The 23,163-nt window shown below is 30.1% G+C and overlaps 1 protein-coding gene across 1 annotated transcript in view; it reads left to right on the top strand.

Moving 5' to 3' along the window:
- LOC142332315 (protein O-mannosyl-transferase TMTC1-like) overlaps positions 1 to 23,163 on the top strand; it is a 507,352-nt gene that overhangs the window by 479,178 nt on the left and 5,011 nt on the right. The window contains exons 13-14 of the mRNA XM_075378680.1: positions 2,681 to 2,816; positions 11,690 to 11,843. Coding sequence (XP_075234795.1) covers positions 2,681 to 2,816; positions 11,690 to 11,843 — 290 coding nt within the window. The remainder of the gene's footprint in view (positions 1 to 2,680; positions 2,817 to 11,689; positions 11,844 to 23,163) is intronic.

The raw sequence follows: 23,163 nt of genomic DNA, 5'->3' as shown, positions 1-23,163 counted from the left end.
ATGGGAAAACGGAGGAAAAGGGAAAACGGGAAAAAGAAATGGAAAGGGGAAAGAAGAAAAAGAAAGGGGGAAGAGGGTAAAGAGGAAGGGAGGAAGCGAAATAAGGGAAAGAGAAATTGGGGAATGAAAGGGAAAGAATTTGAAATGTGGAAATGGAAAGGGAATTGTGAAAATAAAAACGGTAAAAGGAAACTGTGATAAGGGTGAAAGGGAAATGGCGAAGGGGAAAACAAAAGGGTGAGAGGGTGATAGGGTAAAAGGGAAAGGTTAAAGTTTGTGAAGTTCAGTAATGATCATTTTGTTAATGTTTTATCAAACTTTCAATTGTGTTCATTTAATCTATATATATACATATACACACATATATATACTCAAATGTTGCAATAGCGAAGCATTGCCGCGTCTGCTAGTGATTAATAAAAATTAAAGTCTGTTCAGTTTATAAAAAAATATGAGTGTATTATAATATCTTTAGAGCAACAGTTTGGTCCCTAAAAGACACGAAACTTTGAGTGATCTAAAAATATGGGTTTCGAAAAAGTCGGCCTCCATCTTATAAATATTAAATGTAACTGGTTACCCGTATACAGTATGGATAAAAATGTATTTTTCCCAGTACTAAGCGTTACCCGAGAAACACCAGTTGGAAGTGAACTTATTCGTTTGTCATTCTTTTAAAAACGTTTTTTATTACTTTTACCTTATGTTTTTTATTCAGGTAACCAGAGGCAGATGCAGCCATTTGCGACGCACATACAGTAACAGTGGCATTGGCTGTGTTTGTTGAATCACATATAATTACGCATCCGTTAAAAAATCTAAACTAAAAAAAATAAATAAATGGTTTTTAAAAATTTACCTGAAGAGTATTTGAAAGCTCAAACCGAATGAATATCTCGTTTAGTATTGTCGAAAATGTGGGGAAAATTTACAGTCATTTTAAAAAAAAAATTATTTTTCTTCCCCTCCCTTTCAAGGGAATTTTGAAAAATCTAGAAATTCTTTTTTATTTTCTCACATGAAGATTACATACACGAAAAATCAAGTTGATATCTTTATTTGTTACCGAGAAATTAAAAAAATAGTAAATTCCATTTTCACCCCATTTTAACCCTTTAAAGTACGAATTTCAAAATGAACAATTTTTAGTGTGCACTTAAACCATAAGAAGAACGTGTATACAAATTTTCATCATATTATCTTCATTATTTTTGCTGGGAATTGATTATGAGTCAGTTTTATGTATATATATATATGGAGAGACGGAGAGAAAGTGAGAAAGATTTATTCATTATATTTTACCTTAATAGACTCTTATTACACTCATTTCAGAAATTTTATTTATTTTTTTATGAAACTAAATTTACGCAATTAGTTTTTCTTACTTGAACACATATTCACAGATACAAAATCTTACACGTATGCAAGCATAGAAATATATTAAATGATATTGGAAATAATCAGTAAAATTATGGGCCGAATAAAATTATTTCAATAAATATTTGATAACGTTTCGTGGTAGCGTACAAAATCATAGAAAAATAATTACGTCTTTTTCAAAGAAAGTTTTGAAATATCGTTCAAATAAAATAAAAATAAATATATTTTTCTTCACTTCCAAAAGATAACACAAAAAACTTATATTTTTTTATGGTTTTATTTGAAGGGAGACTAAATAAAAAAAAAAGTACTGGGATATGAGATATAAATCACAACTGAAAATGAATAAATCGTTTTTAAGATAACTAGCATTCAAAAATACCCGGCTTAGTGAATTCAGTGATGAGTGGAACGGTTTCCCTTCGTCAACATTTCTGAGCTGAACATACTTTCTTTCTTTTCCTGTTTAACCTCCGGTAACTACCGTTTAGATAATACTTCAGAGGATGATATGTATGAGTGTAAATGAAGTGTAGTCGTGTACATTCTCAGTTCAACCATTCCAGAGATGTGTGGTTAATTGAAACCCAACCACCAAAGAACACCGGTATCCACGATCTAGTATTCAAATCCATGTAAAAACAACTGGCTCTAATAGGACTTGAACGCTGTAACTCTCGACTTTCCAAATCAGCTGATTTGGGAAGACGCGTTAACCACTAGACCAACCCGGTGGGTTCTACTGAACATACTGGAGCGTTCCAACTCCACTGAAATTCATATATACTCGTACGCTCATTTGATCCTTTAGTATATAACTTACAGGAACTTTTTTTTTAACCTCCGGGTCTACCGTTAGGGGTTGCTTCAGAAGGTGAAATGAATGATTTGTAGTGTCTGAAAATGCCATGCCTGACCGGGATTCGAACCCGGGACCTCCGGATGAAAGGCCGAGACGCTACCACTCGGACCACGGAGGCCGGCTATATACAGGAACTGGTCACAAAAAAATATAGTTTTTTTTAGAGCAAACAACTTTAACTAGTGTCTTTTATATACAAGGTACTTTACATGCATTACAGTTTTAAGAAAGACAGAAATAGATAATGTTAAGCAAAAATTCCTGTATCCTTTTAGTCGAGAAAGATTGCAATTAATCAATCATTATGTCAAATAATAGGGAATTATTTTAAAGATAAAAATCACGTAAAATGTATCTGTTTTATCCAGATATAAATTAAAGCCGTAATTAAATAAGTTCATGAAAACCTTTAATAAAATTATTTTAATATATTTACAGACAGAGTGGAAGAAGCAATATTGTACTACCAGCGTGCCTTGAAGCATCAGAGGGACCATCAAGGTGCCCTACTCGGATGGGCAAAGTCGCATTTATCAAGAGGAAAAACTTATTATTTACACTTTGCATTGTCCAGGCAAGTATTTTTTTTTTTTTTTTTTCTATGGAATTGATTAAGAAATGAGGTAGATTTGATATTCATTATTAAGAAATTTCTATATACTGACATGTGATAGTTTTTTTTTTAATTAAAGAAAGTTCTAGTTTATGTCTGACGTAATAATTTGGACACATTAAAAACGATTGCATGAGAAGACTCAACAACTTTTTAATGAAATATATTTAAAAAAAAAAAAAAAAAAAAAAAAAAAAAACAGGAATAGTATAATAAGAGAATAACTAACCGTATCCTTATTAATAATAAATATTAGTTTAGTTTTCCAACATCAAAATTTTATTAAAATATTAGATATATCTAACGATTTTTATAAAACTAGCATCCTTGAAAAATTTAATCTATATTAACACAACAATAAATTAATCAACGAACAAACTAAATTCGAGGTTGATATTTTATTCCAACAAATAAATTAATAATTGGTCCGTGAACCACCTGATTGCCTAATCTTTGGAACCATCCGGCAAAACAGACCTGGGGGTTCGGATATGAAATTTCTGTTAAACCAGAACGAGGGTATAAAACGTCTGTTGCGGTTCCTCTCCTATAAAGAAGAATACGATAAGTGATTTTTGTCTGATTTATGTATTTTATTTTGTATTTATTGTTGTCACTTGTCTATGTTTGTTATATATTGTTTCTTTTTGTAGTTTTATATAATACTACATGATAGTTTTACTGTAGTCGCTAATGAATATAATTATTGATGCGACTATAAATAAAAGCATTAAATTAAAAAAAAAAATATCAAAATACCTTACCTGTTTTTTACTCTAACAATTAAAATTCATAACAACTGCGACTTTCTTACATAATGAACAAAAAGTACTTTTATACTATGACGACCGGTTGATATGATTTTAATATTTTTTAACTTATTAATCTAATAATGTTAATTTTGATATTTTTAAATTGAAGTAGAACTTTTCCTGATGATAGTCGAATGACCGAAAGTACTTGAAAAAGCATAGAAGAATTGTTGGTGGTTGAATTTTGATTTATCTTATTTGTACATAAACAATAATTATTAATAATTCCAATTATTGGAATTTTTATTTATTTATCATAGTTAATTTTAATCGCTCATTAAAGTTTAGAAAATGTGTAATTAATAAATTACTCTAAAGAAAGTTTGAAGAGGGGAAAGGAGAAGAAAATTTACTTATCGTTTTTTTTTTAATATCTTAATAATTAATAATTTTAGGTAAAAAAATGTTACTAAGGATTTTTTAATGTTTATCAAACTCCTAACAGTTAGTTCTTTGTTTTACTTTTTACGATAAAAAATAAGAAAATTAAGAAGTCTTTAAATATTTGCATATTTGATCCCCTGATCTTGATAAAGTATTTTCTGTATACTATTTTGCGATTAACGGAAACTTAGTATATAAAAAACAAATTTACAAACAAAACATTTTAGAGAAATTAGTTGTTTTCTCCTACAAGTTTTCCAGATACTGCCGGATCTGGGTTGTGTGTGTTTAGATTATAATGCAAATTTATGTATATACACACAAACAAATATATACTAGGCGGTCAGGGCTCCACCCTCTGGATCCCCGGGCCTAGATTGCCCCAGGTGATTCCCGGAGCTGACCCAGGAGCTTCTAGGGACCGATCACGGGTACACGGGACCTTTCTCAGAGCGCAAAGCTCGCTTAGCTCGCCGTTCTCGTCTAGACAAAATAACTTCGCCCCCTGATACCTGATAGAGAATAATTATGATAAATAACAATTAAAATATTCTTCAGGCTTTATAGAAGCCTGATAAAGAAATTAAATAACAAAAGACAGAATAGTAGTAGTAGTAACTATGGTAAATAAAGTATACACTTCTTTGACGGCAAAAAATTCATAACTTATTTCTTTTGCCATGGTGATGGAAATATTATAAAGTAAAAGGATTAATCTTTTTTATTTAATAAATATCTTTAATTAACAATTTCACCCACAAGGGAGCTAGGGCCTCGGTCTATGTAATAACACGACTGTCTCCTGCAAATTTGAAAGCAATCGGTCAATTGGTTCTCGCGTGATGCCACAACAAGCAAACAGATAGACAAAAAAACTTTCAGCTTTATTTATGATATACGACGGCGGTTTGGAAAATAACCTTCGTTTGGCAACAATTAAAACATTGAAAAAGTAAAAATATTTTATTATATACAATTTAAAACTACATCTTTTAACTATTTTTAAACATAGTCACCATTTACAAATACCCTCTTCATACAATTCATCCCCCTGGGTACATAGCCAACCTTTCACGACATTTCAAAGTTCGTCTTCGTTATCGAAGTGCTGCGATGCAAACCATTTGACGCAAGTCTACTGCAAAACTTTGAAGAAACTTAGGTAAGCCATCCAGAATAAACGACGCGATATGCTGTGATCCCGTTCATCCTCACAGTACTCGAAGAACTCAAAAACTTCCGAATCAATTCCAACGGGATATTTTTGATCATCCTCTTTACAGCCGGGATTTGGCGCCGAATGATTTTCATCCCTTTACTTACGTGTAGAAATGACTTGCATGGCAGCACTTCAATGACGAGGCGGACGTTATAATGCCACGAACGGTTGGTAGGAATCCAGGCGGCTGAAATTTATGAAGAAGGTATTTTTAAGTTACAGAAACGCTATGAAAAATGCTTGAATTAAAATGGCGACTATGCTTAAAAATAATTAAAAGATGTACTTTTAAGTTGTATATAATAAAATATTTTTATGTATGCAGGTTTTTTTATTTATAATCAAACGGAGGTTGCTTTCCGAACGACCCTCGTAGTTTATTTTTTGTGTTTCTAAATTCAAAGCACCTACAAGTACCAAGAAGTGATTAAAGCCGGAAGCTGTTGTTAATAATTCTGTATTATACAGTATTTACAAGATCTAGGAAAGTAAAAATCTGAGATATGATAATTGCATAATTTTTTATAGACATTCATTTGTGCTGAAACAATATAACCAAAATAAGCGGAACACATCAAAGTCGCCTTGTGAGTGATTGATTATTAAATACGTTTTTAATATATATATATATATATATATCTTATTTTTTACAGAGTATTTTCAATCAGTAGAGTTTATTTACCGAGAAAATTTTAATACGAATGAAAACAGACTTTTCGTTATTTTATTTTGTATAATTTTTTTGTTCAAGAAATATACAAATTATAAAACTAGAAGAGAAATGTGAAAACTAAAAGAGAAGTAATATTTTTTTATTTAATATTAAATTATATTTTTCATTTATGTTAAAATTAAATTTCCATAAACGAAATGTAATAAAATAATTAAAAAAAAAATCCCTTTCGACTCACCGGAAAACGAAGGTAGATTTCACCGGTGCTAAGTAGGGGATAAAAAAGATTTACACCTTATAGTTAAGAATAACTTTAAATTTACTCAATACGACAATGATATAATGTAAGAAAAAATTTCACATGTTTAGCATACGAGCCCCATCTTAAAATTCCAGCAATATTTTGGTCATCCCTTGCCGTAAGGGTTGGTCATATCCAAAACTGTTTCAGAAAAAAGTTTTAGGTAATGTTTAGGGGACTAACGACCACTTTAAACCGATTCGATACTGTGCCTACTTAGGGAGGTATGATGTTTCTTGTCTTCAAAACCCCATTCTTTCCACCCCCTGGGCCGATGGTTGGTGATATATAAAAAAAATTTACTTAGGTAAGTTTTAGACGCTTATTCAAAGCATAGTAGGAACTTTAAACGAATTCGATATTTTACTTAGTAAGAAAGTTATAGCGATATTTTGTTTTTTCGAAAATCCCTCCCCCCCCCATTTCAACCCCCATGGTCCGATTTTGCCCATTATCGAACTCGACCGAGATTTTGGGTCGTTATAGTTTATGTATAAATTTCAAAAATGATTGGCGCAACATTAAGGCAGTTACAGTGTTCACAAGAAAGTGTTACATATATATAACACACACACACACACACACACACACACACATATATATATATATATATATATATAAACTTTTGAGCTGACGGTGGTTTTGTTGGCTGGGGGATGTGAAACCTGAAGAGATGTCGAAATTTCCCGGAAGTCGAATCATGGTCGACGAATCATTACAATAGATAGCTTTCTTATGAAATCTACCTAATAACGAGTAGATCCTAGGCAAAAGCAAACCTGTTCCAAGTGTAAATATGTTTGCTCATCATTGTGACTAATTGCATAAGGACGTATAAAAAATACACTAAAACAAATTCTTCATAAAATTTTCACATACACAATTTCAAACACACTACTATAGCATAACTAAATTTCAATGAAATCGATTTCATAGTTTTCGAAATTCTTGTACCACAAAATTTTCAAACTTTTTGAAACCATTAAGCGTATTTAAGGAACGATTGAAGAAATTTCCATCAAATTTTCACATGCACAACTTTAGATACTCTACTACAACATATCTAAATTTCATTGAAATTAGTTTAGTAGTTTGAAGATTTTCGAGCCATAACTTTTTGTAAATGCGGTATCAAAACGTATAGAAAATTCATTTTCATCGCCAGCATGTAACTAAAAGTAATACCGTACTTTTCTTTGAAAATTCGATAAAAACTTAAACAATTAATTATAGGATCTTAAGGATAAAATTGTGAAACTTTATGGAAAACTTGAAGTTTTCAAGAACCAAATGTTAATGGTCAATTTTTATTAAGGTACGGAGTATAGCGTTCGTTTGCCTTTTTCCCCACGTTATAAATACCATGAACCTATCGATGATGCCGTCTTATACTAAGATTAAACCATTCTTCAGATGAATGAAATTAATGGGTTTTTTGTTTTTTTTTATCCGATTTGTTTTAATTCAAATCTTTATTAGAAAAATGTATCATCTCATAATGAATCCTTTATAAAATAAAATATATTTAAAATAAAACTTTGTAATTCGACAAGGTTTTAATTTACAGAAAATTTCTTCTACTTTGTAACTGAATAAAGATAGTAATGATTATTTTAAAAAAATTGCATCATTACTGTATAAAATAGCATCATAAAACTTACGCCATTTCTTTATATAAAGAATACGTATTAATATTCTTATAATAAACTAAAATTATATATTTGAAGTCTTTTGTACTCCTTAAGCATCTTTGTTCATCATATATATTTTTCCATTTTTCATCTCCCTATTTTTTTTTCTCCATTTTTTTGCTTTATTAGTTGGTCGTTAGTCTTTCTACTCTTGTTATATTAGAGATGAAATTTTCTTTCTACCAATGTTATACGAAGTACCGACCGTATGTATACATACCTATTTTTCTTTATTCTATACGTTATAAGTAAACTCACACTAATCGTTATTTTATGTATTACTTTCAGTTTTAACTAGAAAAATAAAACAGAGATAATATTAATGTCATAATATTTCTCTCTTATAATCATGACTGTGGATTTACAAATAAATGTTTTTTTCATTTCTTTGAACTGTTATTTATTTATACAAACGTTTTGTATAAAACGTGTAAAAAACGTTTTACAAGTCTTGTTTTTTTATGCAATGGATATAACATTCTCAAATTTCTTTATATCCTTTATAAAAAATATAAAAGCACAAAGGAAGTTTTGCAGCACGACTTTATTTTTTATAATTTTTTTAAAAAATTCAACCGCACATAAAGTTGTCCATCCTTTGAAACCTCTTCAAAGAAACCCTTCCGATTTCCGTCGAAGATCTGGGCACACATATCATCCCAAGCCGATAGGAGGTCATCATCATTCATAAAATACCTCCCTTTTCGTCTGCTCATCATCTGAGGGAACAGCGCAAAGTCATATGGAGCGAGATCAGGACTTAAGAGAGGGTATTCTAATAAGTCCAATGCTGACCGAATACTCATAACAAACATACAGACTCGGCATTGGAACTTCATCGTGGTGAAAAAGTAATGTTGTGTCCATTTTTGAGATTGGATGCAGTTCTTGAGATCTTTGACAACTTTAGGCTATACAACTTCCCTGTAATTGTCTTCTGAGTTTCCAACACAACTTGGTTTAAAATCTCTATCACACTAAAAAATACGGCTACCATTCTCTTTTTGATTTATTTGGATTTTCCAATAGCCAAGGAATCTCCTCGTTTTAGAACAGCCACACTTTTTTCTAAGCCTTAGTCAGGATGTCGTAATAGTACACTCAAGTTTTGTCATCTGCCACAATACTATTCGCATATGGAGATTTCCCATTTTCCAAATTTTATTGTAGTATTTTACGGCATCATGAAACAAGTGCCATCTGATCGTCGGTCAAGTTACACGGCATCTAAATCTTTCTAACTTGAAAGTGATCTCGCAGAATAACACAAATTCCTAGTGCATTAATTCCCAAGAAAATCTATATTTGGTGGTAGATCGAACCACCAACTTAAGCATTTTTTGTACTAAAGGTATGTTTCTCTTAGTCACAGATGAAGACAGTCGATCTGATCTTGAAGCGTCTTGAAGGCCAATATTTTCTCTTTCAAACTCTTTTTACCATCTAAATATTGTTGTATGATGAGGACGATCCTCTCCAAGGACAGGAGTTATTTCCTCTAAACATTGATCAACACTTAATCCACGTGAAAAATTGTAACGCAAATTGCAAATTGTATATAGATGACATCACTGCATCTTTTCACTAAAACAGCTAAAAAAGCAAATGATACTGAGACTGTGATCAGAGGCCCTGCAGTGTAGGTTGGGACTTGTCAACGCGTACTAACTTATAATCGCTTGTGATGATTCGTTACGTCCGTCGTACTGCAAAACTTTTCTACTGACTTTTTTTTACACACACGCACACACACACACACACACACACAGACATACACACACACACACACACACACACACACACACACACACACACACACACACACACACACACACACACACACATACTGTATCTATTGTTTCATATATATCTAAGAAAATATGTTATACCTAATTTAATATTACATTGTATTATCATTATTTTAATTCTTCATTTCCTTAACACAATGGTTCCCATAATAGGCAGGGTAACCCTGCCTATTATGGAAACTAGATGAGGTGAAAGTTCAATTCAGAAGATTTGTGGTTTTATAATCGACAGGTTTATATTGTAAAAAAAGCAATATTATTACACTAGTTAATTTCTAACATTTTTATCTATATTTCCAAAATCAAAAATTTATGGTACCTGTGAAAGTGATTTAAGGTTTAAAAAGATCTACCAATGTAAAAAAAAATTATTGTTCTATTAGTGAACATATTAGGAAAAATAAGATTTTTCCCTAATTTTAATTAGCTCGTCTAGCAATTTAAAAATTGACAGAAACTGATAATTTGTGGTATATTATATAAAATTTATACGCAATCATATATTTATATGCAATCCGTACAAAACATGACAAAAATATTAAATCTAATTTAAGGGAAAAATAATTATTAGCACTTTAAGTACAAAGACTTTCTCTAGAATTCTTTTTTTGCTCTTTATCAAGAAATAAAACTTACTATATATGCTGTTATGTTAATTTTAATTTTTCTTTGTCTTCAGTCATTTGACTGGTTTGGTGCAGCTCTCCAAGCTTCCCTATTTATTCCTAGTCGTTTCATTTCGGTATACCCTCTACATTTTACATCCCAAATAATACTTTTTACATATTCCAAACGTCGTCTGCACAATTTTTCCCACTTACCTGTCCCTCCAATATGCCGTAAGATGTGGCCTATAAGTCTGTCTCTTCTTTTAGCTAGATTTTTCTAAATGCTTCTTTCTTCATCAATTTGCCGTAACACCTCTTCATTTGTCACTTTATCCAGTCATCTGATTTTTAACATTCTCCTATAGCACCACATTTCAAAAGCTTCTAATGTTTTCTTCTCAGGTACTCCGATCGTCCAAGTTTTACTTTCTTATACAGCTACGCTCCAAACACGTACTTTTAAAAAAATTTCCCTAATGTTTAAATTAATTTTTGATGTAAGAAAATTATATTTCTGATTGAAAGCAAGTTTCGCCTGTGATATTCGACATTTTATATCACTCCTGTTTCGTCCATCTTTAGTAATTCTGCTTCCTAAATAACAAAATTCTTCTACCTCCATAGTCTTTTCTCATCATATTTTTATATTCAGTGGTCCATCTACTTTACTTCCACTACTTTCATTACTTTCGTTTTGTTCTTTTTTAGTTTCTTGTGGTAGTTCTTGCGTAGGACTTCATCTATGACATTTATTGTTTCTTCTAATTGTTTTTTACTGTCTGCTAGAATTACTATATCATCAGCAAATCGTAGCATCTTTATCTTTTCACCTTGTACTGTTACTCCGGATCTAAATTGTTTTTTAATCTCATTAACTGCTAGTTCTATGTAAATTTTAATTTATAAGTTAATATTACTAAATTATTATATAATATATAAAAATTAGATAACTATACCTGTTATTTATATTTATAAGTTATCATATAACTTAATTATTTAACCCATCTAAATTACAGGAGTAAATATTTATCAATTTTATTCTATCTAATAAAAATCTGAATTTTGTTTATCTAAAGAAAAGAATATATAATTTTAAATAGTTACACATAGTGTCCAATTCGAAAACCATTAGTAAATGGAATTCAAAAATAGAACATTCTGCAGCTCTTTCTAGTGATGGCTCAGGAAATTATAGCGCAGTAATATCTTCCTTCTCTTCGCTTACATTACCTTAAATACCTTAATTTGTTAAATACCTTAATTTAATAGGGTAGTTTATACTCAGTCATTTTTTAACAAAAGTTTTTAATTGTTTTTCTTTTCTTTTAATTTATCTAGATGGAGGGCAATGAAACAACAAAATGAAAACAAATCAAGAATATATTCAATAGTAAATACAGCTGATTTATTTATAAGATCATGGGATTTATATAAACAAGGTCAAGTTACGTCTCAATTTCATCATAGCACCACACCATCTGTCCTTTATCAGGTAATTTAATCATTTTATTCATAATTATGGTTATATGTAAATGTTTATTTAAAACAGCATTACTGGTTCATCCAGTATAGGCTTGAAACTCATGAGAATACTAATTCCAAACAATATTTAATAAAAATCTTTGAATAATTATTTTAATATAATAAAATTTGTTAATTTTACATTGTATGAAATTTTGTAATTTTATTACTTTAAATTTAATTAGTTTATCTGTTGCATTAAAATTAAAATAATTGTTTATAATTAAAGATAATATATGATAAATAATCAAATTTGTTTGATCATCAAAGTATTATACTATGCAGTCTTTTATTATTTGAGTTAAACGATTTAAACGGGTGACCATATAAAATTATAAAACGATAAATTTAGTAATAAAATTCTTCTTCTTCAAAGAAAAACTCATTTTATTTGTTTTCTGCAGTTCAAATGAGAAGGGAATAAACGAATAGTAACTTATAGGTCGTTTGATTGCTAAGAGTGTTTGTCTGAGTATGCACACTAAAACTCCTGTGTTCTCCTCAGACCCTATAATCTAAAGTAAACTGTTATGTTAAAAATATAATACAGAAACAATAGTTGAAGCATGTTGTAACTGGATATACAATAAAAACTTAGTGTGTTTTGATTGGGTGTTTTGTTGTATTAAAAACAACATTTTGAGAGAATTTCTTAGCAAAAATAATAACTCTACGTTATAAAAATGTTAAATTCATCTTTGGAAATTACTAAATAATATAAAAATTTGATGGTTATAAATTTCGTAAGCATGTATTATTCAATCGTATAATACATTCATTATGAATAATTTATCCATAAAAATGTATTTAAAAAGTCCTTTTTCCAGCTAGTGAGAAACGTTTTTATATACTTAATTTATTTAAGTACTGCACGGTTCTATTTAAGAATATTTTGATAAATTTTATTTACTACTAAACAACCTTTTCAAAATCAATTGAAAAAACCTGATGTGGACACCACATGGTATTCTTGTACGCCTCTTAAATTACATATACACATTTTTATTGCATTTCATTTAAGCTTACTTCATTTGAAAGTGCGATACGATCCCATAATTAAAATATAAAATCAAAATGTAATTAAAAGCAAAGGTAACAAGAAGAAACATAAAATGAAATATATATTGTCAAAAAAATATTATTTAGATTTATAAAAGTATGTCAATAATGCCTTTGAACGATTTCCGGACAATATACATCAAAAACTGATTGAAATTGAAAATTCCCTTGTAGTTAAAAATAAAACTACCTAAAGAATCTTAGAAATGAAGAACTGAAATTTTGAAAAAGGAAAAAACAAAAGACTTCACCAAGTCTATGCCGGCTCGTTGTTAAGAAATCACCTAAATCAATAACACATGGATCATATTCAACAGGAAGAGATGCTTAAGAAAGAAATCTTTTTTTGTCAGACGTTTTATTTTAAATATCTCCGTTGCCGATGTTTCGTTAATCAAAGATCTTCAACTTGTCATCTGAGATGTATTTGTCTTAAAATAAAATTTGAAGCTTATAATTCGTTTCATGTAGAATTCAGAGCTTATGAATATATTAAACTTAATAAACCAAGTATTTGGCCTCAAGGAACTTTAATTATGCTCTGAGAAGGTTGTTTATACCCAAAAAATAATTTGTTCAAATGGATGTAATATGAATATCGAATTACTTTTCGATAAATATTCATATTGGATGAATTGATTTTGTTCAAACTTCGTCATTATGTATATATTTTGTATATACATTGGGAAATTTTCGTGTTAAAATTTTGAGCTGATTTTTATATGGAGAAAATTTGGAAATTCTTCATATTAGATTTTTTATTTAGGCGCATTAGAAACAAAATTTAAAAAAAAATTAGAAGCTTAGATAGTTCATAAACATTATGTAATAATTATAAGAAATCATTATTCCCGTTCTCAAAAAATGAGAGAATACAATTTTAGTTTTAGAATACTTCAGCCGGAATTAGTAACACATTTAGAATAACCAAGCAGGTTCACTGATAATATAATTTGCCTATTGTGTATTGACAAGCAATACGTGTTAGAAAAGCGTTTTTACCTTTGAGCACTTTACTCATAGTTTGCAAATATTGTTTATTTTTTGTTGTTTTTTTTACACAATTAAACATTTATTTTTTTTTTAATTAATTTTTGTTTCTATAATGTATTCCATAATCTAATTTCAAATAAGATACAAAACTTTTTAAGTAGATCTTTAATTCATTTTCTTTAAATAAGGTTTTAAAACGAAAAAGCTATTAAGAAAATCTTGAAAAACAAGTTTTCAAAACGCAGTTTCAGTTTCTCAGAGCCAAGAGAATCCATTGGCAGAATTTTTATTTTTTTTTTATTTTCACATTTTAGTTAAAAAATAAATGTATTACTAAGTAGCAAATATATAGTTATATAATCTTAACTTTTGAGTATGCATATTATATATATTTAAAACGTTAAAATATATATAATATATATATATATATATATTTGTGTGTGTGTGTGTGTGTGTGAGTGAGAGAGAGATAGAGTGAGAGAGAAAATATTCAAAAGAAAGAGATAAGCTTTGAAAAAAAATTTCGAATAAACCATATACTAAATAGATACTGTGAATAAGGTTTTAACCTGAATTTTGTAGATAAGAAAAACTAAGCTCCAACTACTTTTTTATATAAAATATTTTAAAAAAAGAAAGAAACTGGAGAATTTTTTTTTTAAAGAAAGCATAAAGACGAGAGTTACATTAAATGTGACATTTATGTTAAATTAAGAGGAGATAAGACAACCGGAGTTTTCCAGTTTTATATATATATATATAAAATAAAAAAATAAGTTGGTAATACTGAAACAGTAACATGTTGGTAACATTTCCTGTATGCTCTTTAAGATATGCCACATAATAGAGTATTAAATTAAATTTTTTATTATGTTATCAGTGATTAGTAACAAAATGCATCTCTTATTTTCAGTTAACATTTGCATATAAGTGTTTCTTACACTTACAAGAAATAATTTATATAAAAAATATACCTGTGTATACTGTGCCAACTTTATATAAAATTTGTTTCTTTTCAAATTATTTCTAACCTTTATCTAAATAACATTTCTAAAAGACCACAAATTATATTTATTTATTTTTCCAATTATAATTTGATAAAGATAAATACACATTAACTACAGTTTAATGAAAACTTTTCTCCTTTTTATACAGAATTACGTCATTGAAATATGAATAACACAACGATATTAAATGAAATAAAGATAGAATAATAATATTAATATATACAAATAAAACATAATACTTTAATAGAAAAAGGTATTGTGGAAATTATCTAATGAAGGAAAAAAAGAGAAATCTGATAATGAAATAAATGAGAGTGTATAATGACGATGGAGAATGCAGAAAACATGTAAGAAAAATTAAAAAGAAGACTATTGAGAAGAAGAGGAAGAATCAGAAGGGATGACAAGATGAAGAAAATAAAAAATACAAACGAAGGAAAGAAAAAAGAAAAGGAAGAAGAAGGATAATGAAAAGATTATATAAAATAACATTGAAAAGAATTAGTTAAATTTTTTACATATTGTAACAAATTCTAATTTGCCAAAAATTCATATCTTTTATATTACAATATCTCTAATAAAAGATGTCTAATATAAATATTAAAATACTTTAATGTTAAAAATAAAAATTTATCATTTATTTTTATAAAGAATTTTTCTAAATATAAAAAAAATTAACTAAAAATTTTAGTTATTCATATTAATAATACAGATAAGATTTACATCGAAAATCATGCAAAATTTCGTATAATTACTAACTGAAAGCGAACTTACAGAATAAAAACTTGACTGGGAATCAAAATTAAAAAAAATATGCGAGCTAAAATTCACGCAACTTATTCGAAAATGTATCTCTTCACAGCAGAGACACGTAGGGAAATTTCTTAGATACTGCTAGTAACACTTTATTTTTTCTTTAACGTGGCGTTCCTCGAATTAGACAGTAAGTTATATACTTTTTCGCTATTAAACCAACAAATTTTTGATTGCACAAAAAATAATTAGTGAACTATTTCTAACATAAGATACATATTGGAACATGTTTCTTATTAATCATCTACTGAATAAATCCAGTACAAACATACCCTCAATTCCTTTCATAAAAATGGGATGTAAGAGATAATCTGTTCATCCTTCAGATTTATATTTCGAAATTATTAACTGTAATATCGACTGCTATATTCTCTTAGAAAATTATTGTATAAACTTTTCAGATCAGAACATACTTAAGAATAACACACAAGACACTCGAAATTTCAGTTATACAAAATGTTGTTCAATGACTTAAAAAAAAAAAATCAAAATCCTAATTACCGGAAACGAATTCGTCGTTTGTTAAAATTAACAATATACGATATTAGATAATCTTTATTTCAGTGAGAAAGCGCGCTGTTACATAAATTGCAACATTAAAGCCCAAAATTACCCAATTTGTCAATCAATACTAGTTTCAAAAATTGTCACGTAGTGAAAAAATCCAAAATAGGTGTACTTTTGGTACACTTTTGTTGTTTGAATATAAATACTATTACGTACCACAAGACGGGTACCCGCACGACAAAAGCAAACGAAACATTTAACTTTTCACGACTCCGTCCATAGGAGGAGTGGTATGATATATAACTATTATATATGTATATTTGTTGTTCCCTTCTGTAGCTTCAAAGATGCACCAATAACAACCAACTTTTGAGTATTATCACGTCTTACGTTTGCAAGTAAGATAGGCGGCTATCTTAACTTGTCTTATCTGAAGGGGAGGTCGCTAAAATGCGGGACAAATTAAAAAATTCCGTTCGTTCAAATTTTATTAGTGGTATTCCATAAAACAATTAAAAAAAACACCATTTGCTTCTTATGATTTTTTTTGGTAAGATTCATCGTTCTCGAGATATAACCGAAAAAGTTGGGCGGGGCTGTGTCAAGGCCCACGGCCGTTGGTTTAACCTTTCACGTTACAAACTTTCGATGAAGTTCCTCCGAGCTACAGGCCGACCAAATTATTTGTAGAGTTAAATGGGAGAGCCACCATCGTATTTTTTGTGAACAAAACTGAAAGTCTACAATGAAAAGTTTTAGTTCGTTCATTTGGCCAACTCCACAGATAAATTGGTCGGTCTGTATATCGGCGAGTCGCTTTTAGTGTATTGAATTGAAATAAAAACGAGCCATTTGACTGCGTACTAAATTTAATTTTAACATAAAAATACACTAAATGGTACATGATATTTATTTTGGCTAATATTCCCCGATAATTTTGTTCAATATTGGTCTGTGATGTAAGAAGAGACATAAGGCGTAATAAGCAGCGGTAGATATGCTCGCGCCGTCGGCATCGTTCACTGAGCGCGCCGCATCAGCTGTGTGACGATCCTGAAATTAGTCTTGCTTGTTCGGTACCGGATATTGGGGTACCTATGCGCGGCCCATAACCTCCCTTTTCCAACGATAAGAGTAATTTATATTTCCGGCTGGCTTTTGCGCAGGCTGAGGCTGATGTATTGAATTTTTATACTTTTTACATGCTTACTTTAAATTTTTACCCGTAAATATTGTCCAAAATATACTTATTATTAATTAAATAGAACTATCGATCTATCTTGACAAACTGTAAACACAAACACACGAATCACCGCGCTATCACGTCTAAGTCGTGAGCTACACTCAATAGAAACGAGCGAGAACGTTAGTTTGGGCCGATCTGGGCTGTGCCCCCTCGCCACCAACCCGGTTGCCAGTGACGCAAATTTAAAGTCGTATCGGCGAGCTGATAATGTAAGTTATAAAATGAAACCGCATTTACGTCTCTTTTAATAATTATTTCATTACTATCAGACAGTAATGCTTCGCTATTGGTAGATTTGAGTATATATATATTAAATGAAAACAATTGAAAGTCTGATAAAACGTTAACAAAATGAACATTACGGAACTCCAAAAAATTTAACCTTTCCCTTTTTCCCTTTTCCCTTTTCCTTTTCCCTTTTAACTTTTACCATTTTCATTTTTCCCGTTTCCATTCTACTATTTCCTTTCCCCGTGTCTCTTTCCTTTATTTCCATTTCCCCTTTCAATTTCCTTGTCCCGTTTTCCCCCCGTTTTTCCTTTTTATTTTAAAATTTTCCCCTTTACCTTTTTAGATTTTCCCTTTTCCGATTTTCCTCTATTTCCTTTTTCCGATGTTTTCCTTTCTCCCTTTTTCCCCGCCCTTAAATCGGTCCATTAGTTTTTTAGTTTAAAGCGGACACACATATCGAAAACATTGAGATGGACTCGTAAAATATTTACTATACCGTGTGTTGCTTATACATCCAACAGATATTTTTCAAAAAAAGCATGTTTTTACTTGTCACAGGTGTGACATCTTAGGTATATAAATAGTAAGTATACAAAAACAGGCGCGTATTCGAATGCAACGTTGTGTCTAAATTTTAAAGGAATCGGTGTAGAACTTTCGGAGATTTAATATTTTGAACATGTGAACGATCCACCAATTTCATCAAAAGAATGAAATCTTACGTAGAAATAAGTGTTGGACATTTCAAAAACTATTATGTTTTAATAAAAAAGAAATAAATAAATTAAAACATTCAAAAATAATGTTGATCATCAAAAACTACTCCAAAAAAGTAAATTAGCATATAATACAGAAATTTTAAAGTAGTATCTGGATTCAAATATTTAGAGAAACAATAAGATAATACAGGAAGGTAGAGCGGCAATAAAAGAGAGAAGAAATTGTGACCGTTGTAAACTTTTTGTGACCAAAAAAAATCATATAATAAAAAGAACTCTCAAAAAGGAGCAAAGTCAGATACTACGTCACAATGGGTGAGACCAAGGGTACTATACGAAATTGAAATGTTACACCTTACCAACCTTCTATCTTTTTCTGTTTAACCTCCGGAACCACCGTAAGGTATTACTTCAGAGGGTGATATGTATGAATATAAAAGAAGTATAATCTTATACAGTCTGAGCTCGACCATTCCTGAGGTGTGTGGTTAATTGAAACCCAACCACCAAAGAACACCGGTATTCACGATTTAGTATTCAAATCTGTATAAAAGTAACAACTGTCTTTACCAGGATTTGAACCTTAGACCTCTCGACTCCGATATCAGCTGATTTGCGATAATGAGTTCACCGCTAGACCAACCCGGTGAGTTATACTTTACCAACCTGGAACCGTTAAAGGAAATAAAGAGAACACTGAGGATGAGTTCTAGGCCCTAACAATATAACAGAAAGATACATACCGAACTCCTTCAAAGAACTTTATAAAGAAATACACGTAATCTAAAAATTGATAAAAAGAAGGAGACTGAGATTTCTGGTTCATGTGTACTAAATGGATAAACAGAGACAAATAAACAAAATAAACTAATATCATTAAAGACTAATTAAAAAAATATCATTAAACTCTAGGAACAAAAGAACAACCTTGGGTACCTAACTATTCAAACAAAATAACAAGATATTAAGTATAAAATCAGAGGAAAGAAAAAATCACATCGAACTGAAATGGTCAAACATTTTTGCAACGTGATGTTTTTTGATTGTATAATACAAACAACTTACGCACAGGTGTGTGCTCCTAGGTGTTGTGTCTGCATACAAGACAGTGTGTTATGCCGCCCTGTGCGTGTTATCGGGTGCACCTCCTATTGACCTAATCGCAAAAAAAGAGGGTGTAGAGGGCACAAGGCATGCCAGAACAAGAGGTCAGGGATGCTGTTTGTAATATCTGGCAGGAAAGATGGTCGCAGGAAGGTGTGGGTCGATGGACGAGAACCCTCATCCCCAACATCAAGCCGTGGTTGTCGAGAAGATTTGGTGAGGTTAACTATCACCTATCGCAGTTTTTTACAGGACATGGTTCCTTTAATAACTACCTGCACAAAATAGGCAAGAGAGAAGAGCCGATTTGCAACTACTGCAACGAGATAGATGATGCTAAGCACACCTTTTTTGAGTGCAATAGGTGGGACACACTTAGACATAGTAAGGCACTCACAGGTATAACTCCAGAGACGACAATTGAATACATGCTAAGAAGCGAGTTAAACTGGAATAATTTTGCTAGTTTTTGTTAGACAAGTCGTACTACAGAAATACTTCGATGAGAGAAGACAAGGTGTTGGCTAGAATAGGACTGGGTGGACAGCCTTGCCGGTGAGGTCCAGCATGCTACGGTGTGTTGGCACTGATGAGCCACCAAGGACTCCGTGGTTAACAGTCAGGTAACAGCACACTGAATACCGAAAAGACCCGGCACCACCTCACGACACACTAGGTATGGCGTGGTATCCAAAAGGGCAATAATAATAAAGAACTCTCAAAAAGAGCTAACCGGTAGGCCGACTTGCCGTGCCGGTATATAGCCGGTAGGTGGGAAGGCCTATTTGAGTTTAAAGACACTCCCCTGGGTGGCGTAATACCAAAAAGTCCCAGGAGAGCTGAAAAAAAAAATTAATACAAACAACTTACAAAAATGAGTATATGTGCTATTAAAAGTGGACTTTTTTATTCCTTTGGTTTAGTTTCAGAAAGATCCGAATTGATCTGAAAAATTCTTCACTTAAAAAATCTTCTTTCCGAGTGACAGGAAACTAAACAATAATCAACTTCCCCCCATTACCACTATCACTTCCTATTTTTTAGTCCTTCCCGTAATCTCGAAAATAATTTATTAAATTTTAAAATGTATCATGAAATATTTTTATTAAAAAACCACAAAACCATATTATCAGATTTTTATGGATCTAGGACGGATCTTCATATGACATAAGTGACTAAGCTTCCATAAGCTCCGAAATTAACACAGAAAAATATTAAAATAACGCGTTGTATGAATTATCTATTTTTAAAATATATTCAATCTTCAGGAACAAGTAAAATTTGAACGGTGAGAATAATGTTCAAACACTCTTGGTTCCCATGACTTCCGACCTTAAAAATTAAAATTAATATTGTGTTGTTTTGTTAAAAAAAAGAAGAAAAAAACCAGAAAACTAAAAAATTCTGATTCTAGAGGAAATACTGGACAGTTTTGGGTTTTCTATATCTCCTGATATTTTAGATATCCTAGGCTCCCTTAAATTAAAAATAACTTAGATTTTATGATTTTTGATGGTTCTTATTTTAAAGCTGAGATTTAGCCTTCTGATACAAGGAAGAAATTTAATAATTTTCTAATTTTTAGGGATTTATCAGGCCCTTAAATCCTTCTAGGTGAACAAAAATTGAATTATTTTGATTTTAACGCAGTTTTTTACTTCCTAAGTAAAGTAAATATTGTAATCGTGAAAAATTTCGGTTTTCAGATTTCAATGGAAATATTTTGAACATCCCTGAATCTATTTTGACTAGTTTTGGCGTGACGTATGTACGTGTCTCGCCTAACTCAAAAACGATTAGCCGTAGAATGTTGACATTTTTGATTTAGAATGCTGTAACATCTAGTTGTGCACCTCCGATTTTGGTTGCAATCGACTGAACCAAAAGTGTCCAAAAAAGGCAAAATCCAGAACATTTGGATTTTGGACTTTTTCTTAACAGTAGTAATAAACCCTGATTGAGAGCTTTTCACTATATATCATAAGTGGTACTTATTTTCATTTGTTTCAGAGTTATAGCCAAATGTAAATTTAAATAACGAAATATTTGGATCTTAGAAGGGGAAGGCAGATCGGTTCGAATCAGACTTCCTCTTATTTTATTTTTTTTTTTTAATTTAAATATATTGATTTATTGATAATTATAAACCTCTGATTGTAAAAAAAAATTACGGTAAATAATAATTCAATAATAACAATAAAAAAATATCAGAAATTGTTAATGAAATAAAATTTTATGTACTTTTTATTAAAAAAAAAAAAAAAAATGTGTATATCATTTAATAGGCGTCAAAGGAAGTCATCTGGTCACAACATCAGATTTTTATAAAATTAAGTTAGATGGGAAGAAATAAATTTAATGTTAATTTTAAGGTTTACTTGCTCTTATCCGACAGCCTCTAGTACAACTTCATTAACATAAAATATAATATTACAAGCCGTTACTTATGAAAATATATTGTATTTTTAGGAAATAATTAAAACCTTAATAAATTTGAAGAGATCCAATTTCTTATATTTAGAAGGCCCTACAGAATCCAATAATGAAATATGAAGGATGAAAAAAAAAATTAATTGAATAATGTCATGATTAGTAGAGAACAGTAGGAAAACCTAAAATTAATCTAATTAAGCGATGAATGATGAGGAAAGAAGATAAAATAAAGGCAATATAAATATAAAATCATAAAATTAGTTTCCATCATTTTTTTTTTTAATACAGCATATTTATTTTTCAATTTAATTTACTTATTTATTAAGTGTTTTCGACAAACCTAAAAAAAAAATATGAAAAAACTATAATTACACTTCAATAAGAATATTCCATTTATTTCCGAGAGACAGGGAATTATAATTAGAGGTGGATAAGTTACTTTTATAGACAACTAGCAATTCTACATTCTACTACTGTTAAACAGAAATAAAAACTAAGATTAATAAATAAACGAAATAAAGGCGTGAAATGTGATGATCAAGTATAAATTTTCTTAATTCATGAAAATACATTAAGTAGAACACGGTGACATCTTTTATTACTAAAAAAGACAATAATACAAAACATTAAGATAAACATAACTTACATATATATATATATATATATATATATATATATATATATACAGTACACATTTACGAAGTATACCATTTGGGAGGTATGAAACACAGCTTAAACTGACAGTTCTCAGGTGTCCCTTGTGTTCCCATTAATTTCTCGTTCATTTTCAGACAGGCTAATTGCTTTTTACACTAAAGATAAGTAAAGAGAATTTGCTGTATCGCAGTTTTGTTTTCTATCTTTCATTTTATAATAATTTACGTTACATCTTTTCTTAATTTTATTTTTCATGAAAAGGATCTACACTTCGTATTAAATCCTTTTAACTCATCTCTAAAGTAAATTAAATAAAAGCATTATTTTATATAATTCCTAACAATAATTTCAAAAAAGAATAAAAACGATTAAGGATATCTAAGAAATATTGACAAATGAAAATTCATTAAATTTAAACTGAATAAGGAACGAAGTAAGATTTTTAAAACAGAAGCCTAATTTTGGGGGACCTCATTAATATAATTTTTTTATATTTACTCTAAATAAATCATGCACTGTTTT

This window comes from Lycorma delicatula, chromosome 11, assembly GCF_047948215.1.
Source record: "Lycorma delicatula isolate Av1 chromosome 11, ASM4794821v1, whole genome shotgun sequence".
NCBI classification, from domain to species: domain Eukaryota; kingdom Metazoa; phylum Arthropoda; class Insecta; order Hemiptera; family Fulgoridae; genus Lycorma; species Lycorma delicatula.
This window is presented reverse-complemented; position numbering and strand designations above follow the sequence as displayed.